Genomic DNA, 5,493 nt, shown 5'->3' with positions numbered 1-5,493 from the left:
TTGACAAGTACAAAATGTGAAAATATAAAATAAAAAGAGTTGCTCGTATTTTTTTAAGATATTCATGTAAAATTACTGTAAACGATATTTTAATCATAATAGATTATAAAATATTTTTGTATTTATATTATCAGAGACGGATCTAAAATTTTTAATATAGAGAAGTCGAATTGTAGACAAATTTTTTATATTCTATTTTAAATTTTTTCATTACATAAATGTAATTTAGGAATAATATATAGTTGTTAAATTGGTTTTATCGAAATATATAGAATAAATCTTATATTTTTTTTTGTTATATCCTTTTTTACATGACAATTACATAGGAGATACAACAATATCAATAATATATTATAAAATTATAATGTACCAAAAATACTAGGTGTATTTAGTTAAAAAAATTATTAATTAAAATTACTTAAAAATAAATAATAAATTATTAATTATTTGAAAGGCATAACACTCTTATCATACCGTTCCCGAAATGTTCTATTACTATCCAAACCTCCGTCTGAGTCGTGGAATGATCCAGACTTAGCATCTTTGCACTATCTTTTCAGCACCAACCGCATCGGCAAGGCATCCTTCTCCAACTCTTTCAAAACACAGATGATATGGCTGCATTGAATTCCTATGCTATTCCAAAGCTTGCAAGAACACTTATACCTTTCAGAGTTGCTTTCATACAGTACAAAGTAAACCCGACGAGGCTTACGAAACTTTCTAAACATGAACTTCTCCGTACTACCAGAACTCTCCCTATGAAGAACTATCAACGCAGCCACCCCTTCGATCTGTTTCTTGACCTCGAAGAATATCTCTCTGGTGTAGATTTGTGAGATGGCCCTCTCAATTGATTCTAGTCCAGTAGTTATGACCGGTTCTGAATATAGAGATTTGTAGTCTGCGATAAACTCATTGTTCCTGTAGTCCTTAACCACACGTTCAAGATTCTCGACCAACTCCAACAAGCAATTCGAGGGCTTGATAAACCTTTAAAGTGATGCATTAATGCCCTTGCATCTTGATGTCATTCTCAACCCATCACAAAACTTATCACACAAATACGCATTTGCCTAATGTACCCTCTTCTCATACGTTGCCCAAATCCATTCGTTCTCCTCTAACCCGAATGCAGCAACGATGTTTGCCCAATACTGATCAAACTCCTCTATCTCAAAATGACCATACACAGCAGTCTTAAAAGCAGCAAAAAAATCATTATCCTTGATGTTTGAAACAGCATTCCGCGCTAAGTGCCAGGTGCAAAGTCAATGCGTGGCATTAGGAAATTCTGTCCTAATAGCCTCCTTCATTGACTCGTCTCTATCTGTAACCACAACTTTGGGCTCTTTTTGATGCATGACCTCAAGGAAAGTGCCTAGCAGCCACTTATAAGATGGAATTTTCTCGTCCTCCGGCAACCCGAAACCAAAAATTATTGTCTGTCGGTGGTGATTAGTGCCAGAAAATATTACTAAAGGCCGGTTGTATAGATTCTTCCTATATGTCGAATCGAATGCCAACACGTCACCAAAGCACTCATAGTCATACCGCATCGCTCCGTCTGACCAAAACAGATGACCAAGGTGATTTTCGGGACAATATGTGTACATTACAACAGCTAATGGATCCATTTCGGTTTTTCCCTTCAGATAACTTATTGCTGCTGCCGCATCGCCCTGAACAATCCGAGAGCGACGTAAATCGTCGATATAGTTGTAAACATCATTCTTTATGAAGTGCAAGTTTCGATAACCCCCAGACAAATATGCAAAGAACCCCATGATCTGACTGGTTTGGAATCCTGCTTCGTGCATACTATGAATGTGGACTTTATCACCTTTGTTGATATTGCGGTGGGCTGCCATCACATTAGTGAAAGCAGGCAAAGTCAAATCATGATTGTGATCTTGAACAAATATCTTCGTCCTCCACTTGCCACTCTGTTTGTCTAAAAATACAACGAACTTCGCACTACAGTTGGTCCTAGTCTCTACCTTATGCGCCTTCTTCCTATCCGCCCTCTCATAATGCTTCTTCTCCCGCAAGCCCTGTCGATTGCAATAGAAAAATTTCCTCATAACATTGTCTTCATCATCTTTAATGGAATCCCCTTTTCGATCAGCAAATCCAGTCGCCTTTGCATACTTCACATATCTTGCATAAGCCTCTTCAACCCCATGAAATTCGACATCGGCCAATGCAGCCGCAGTTGAAAGCATCGAAGAAAGCACATCATCACTCATTTGATCGCCTGAACCACCTGGTGACTCCGATGAACGCATTCTGCCACCATTGTCTCCTTCACCAAATACATCAACTCTCTCTACCGGCTCACTCTCCTTGCCCACTCGTGACGGTGACTCTAACCCATTAAAGACCTCTTCCTCTTCCTCTTCAGACTCACTACTCCATCCATCGGTCCATTGACCCGAAAAATCCAAGTTCCCTTTGCTGCCACTATCCATTCTAAGGCGTTATTAAGTATCTGCATTATACAATTTAAATTTAAACACATTGACAATACCGAAGATAACACAAAATTCTAACATTTGATTCACATCATTGATGCTAATTTAAAAAAAAAAGTATAATTTTTAATTTTCTTAAGAATTCCAATTCTCTTCAAACTAAATCAGATGAAGAATAGAGTGCTAATTGGCTTTCATAATGCTTTGAAGATATTTTAAAGCCTTTAGCTAATTATACAAAAAACAATAACTTTATATATAAGGGAATAATTTCATCAAAGAAAGAAACAAGTTTATTTTATTAACCTCATCAATTCTTGTGATTCTTGTTGTCCAACCCTTCCAAAAAAAAAAGGAGAGAAAGAAGATATATAAGAGAATTTATTTAAACTCATATATTAGAGAGGAAATAGTACCAGTGGAACTAAACCATAACTCAAAAGTAAAATGTTAATTTTATGCAGAAAAGAAATTGGAAATCAAAATAAAATAAAACAAGAAAAATTCAAATACATACATTAGATCATAGTTTATAGTGAAATTTGTAGAGAAGTATTAAAATATCCTTCAACCCTTCCAACAAAACGAGACAAAGAAGATAAACAATTTCTTATTTTAAATCAAGGATATTAGACAAGAAAGAGTACTAGTAGAACTAAAGCATAACTCAAAAGTAAAAGATTTAATTTTCTACGAAAAATTGAAAATCAAAATAAACTAAAATAAGAAAATCTGAAATAGATACATTAGATCATAGCTTGTATGGATGAAGAAGTACTCAAATCTCCTTTAACCCTTCCAAATAAAAAAAATAAAGAAGATAAAATGGGTTTATTTTAACAAAGGATATCAGACAAAAAAAAGAGTGCTAGTAGAACTAAAGTATAATTCAAATATAAGAGGTTTATTTTGTGCAAAAAGATTTGGAAATTGAAATACAATAACATAAGCAAAATTCAAATATAACTTATTTGAAACCAAAACATTGGAGAAGAATAAATATGAAGTAAAGCATAACTCGAAAGTAAAAGATCTATTTTGTGCAAAAATAATTTAGAATTGAAATAAAATAAAGGTTTAATTACTATGTTGGTCCCTATAATTTTGCGAAATTTTTAATTAGGTCCCTATACTTTTTTTCCTTTTAATTGAGTCCTTGCGCCAATTTTTTTTAATTGGGTCCCTACACTTTTTTTTTCTTTTATTTAGGTCCCTATACCAATTCTTTTTTTTTAGTTGGGTCCCTATAAAATTAAGCCAATTACTACTAAGAGAGATTTAACTGAAAAAAAAATTAGTGCAGGGACCCAATTAAAAAGAAAAAAAGTATAGGGACCTAATTGAAAATTTTACAAAATTATAGAGACCAACAGAGTAATTAAACCTAAAATAAAATACAGATCACTCAAATAGATAAGTAAGATCATAACTTGCAGTGAGATTTCTGGAAAAGTACTCAAATTTCTTTCAATCCTGCCCATAAAAATTTCTAACACATACACTTTTTATAGCTAATGACTTTCTCTAAACCATCAATGTGAATAAGCTATATATATATATATATATATATATATATATATATATATATATATATATATATATATATATATATAAATGGTTGGTCTGACACATACATCTCTCAGTATTTACAACCTAACCAACTAAACCAATAATACTTTCTAAAGATAAGAAGAAAATGGGAAAAAATTTGATTCATGAATGCTAAAACATGTACACATTGTTGTTAAACTTTTTGTACAATCACATTGCATGTTTTGGTACTCTATTGAATTCATTCATATTAGATACCAACAGAAGTAAGGTACTTTTATTGAAATTTCAATAATAATCCAAAGATGATCATTTAATATGGTTCCAGGAGCCATACTCATTCAACATACTAAGAACAGAAACAAAATACTCAACAACAACGATTACAGACAAAAATGAAAAAAGGATGATAACATACCTGAATGTAGCGACTGCACGATATACCCGTTGTGCCAAGCCGCTTCCGACACCTTGATGTTCAATTCCACCCACATAGCCTTCTCCAATCCGCGCCTACTAGATACGACGCCAACGACCCGCCACGCTTTTTTTCCGCTTTCACCTCCAACTAGCGCCCTTCAACGCCGCCCATGATATATCCCCGCCTCCGACACCTTGATAGAATAATCCAAGCAAATCACCTTCTCCGATCAATTTCTAATAGGTGTCGCGACAACGACCCACAACGAATTTTACCTCCGCAGATCACCACCGGCTATAAAGAGAGGCCAACAACCTTAAACAACGATACTCACTACACCATTCATTTCCTGTTTAAATTTGGAACCCTAACTGTAGCTTTCAAATCTCTTTTATTTTTTTCTAATAAATTTTTTATCCAAAAATAATATTTCAATTTTATGATTTTACCCTTCATTAATGTTATCAACTATTATTATTTTTACTGAAATTAAAAAAAATTATTTGGTCATAGTACAGTCAAACACAAGCTCTAACTGCACGTGTCATCAAGAATTACAGTACACATCATATGGGCACCTTAACCACCTTACACATCATACATATATATATATATATATATATATATATATATATATATATATATATATATATATATATATATATATAACACATAAGCCACGTTTCTTCCTTTAATTTTTTTTGGTTTTCCTTAACGGCTTTTGCTAAATATGATGAAACCACAGAAATAATAATAATAATAATAAATTTAAATTTTATCTATTAAAATAGTTTTTAATAAATAATTCAAACTAATAGAATAAGTCATAATTAAATTAAATTTTAATAATTATAAAATTTTATTTAATTATTTTTGTTAAAAATAGTTTTTTTAAAAAACAAAATTTTAATATAATATAATAATTTATAAATAACTAATTATTTAATTTTTAAAAATTTGAGATGTTACATTCTACTCCATTTATAAAAATTTTTGTCCTCGAAAATGAGCATATTGCATAAAACATTATATAGTTTCAATATTTTA

At 31.9% G+C, this 5,493-nt stretch overlaps 1 protein-coding gene across 1 annotated transcript; it reads right to left on the bottom strand.

Moving 5' to 3' along the window:
* Positions 1 to 548: 548 nt before the first annotated feature.
* LOC112803395 (protein FAR1-RELATED SEQUENCE 5-like) lies at positions 549 to 2,471 on the bottom strand. Its single transcript, XM_025846893.1, has 3 exons — positions 1,308 to 2,471; positions 1,099 to 1,199; positions 549 to 993 (listed from the first exon to the last, which is right to left on the bottom strand). The coding sequence occupies exons 1-3, from the start codon at positions 2,469 to 2,471 to the stop codon at positions 549 to 551; spliced, it is 1,710 nt and encodes a 569-aa protein (XP_025702678.1).
* Positions 2,472 to 5,493: the final 3,022 nt, after the last annotated feature.

Source organism: Arachis hypogaea, chromosome 5 (assembly GCF_003086295.3).
Source record: "Arachis hypogaea cultivar Tifrunner chromosome 5, arahy.Tifrunner.gnm2.J5K5, whole genome shotgun sequence".
NCBI classification, from domain to species: Eukaryota; Viridiplantae; Streptophyta; class Magnoliopsida; order Fabales; family Fabaceae; genus Arachis; species Arachis hypogaea.
Note: the sequence above shows the minus strand (reverse complement) of the source record. Positions and strands in the feature narration are given on the sequence as shown.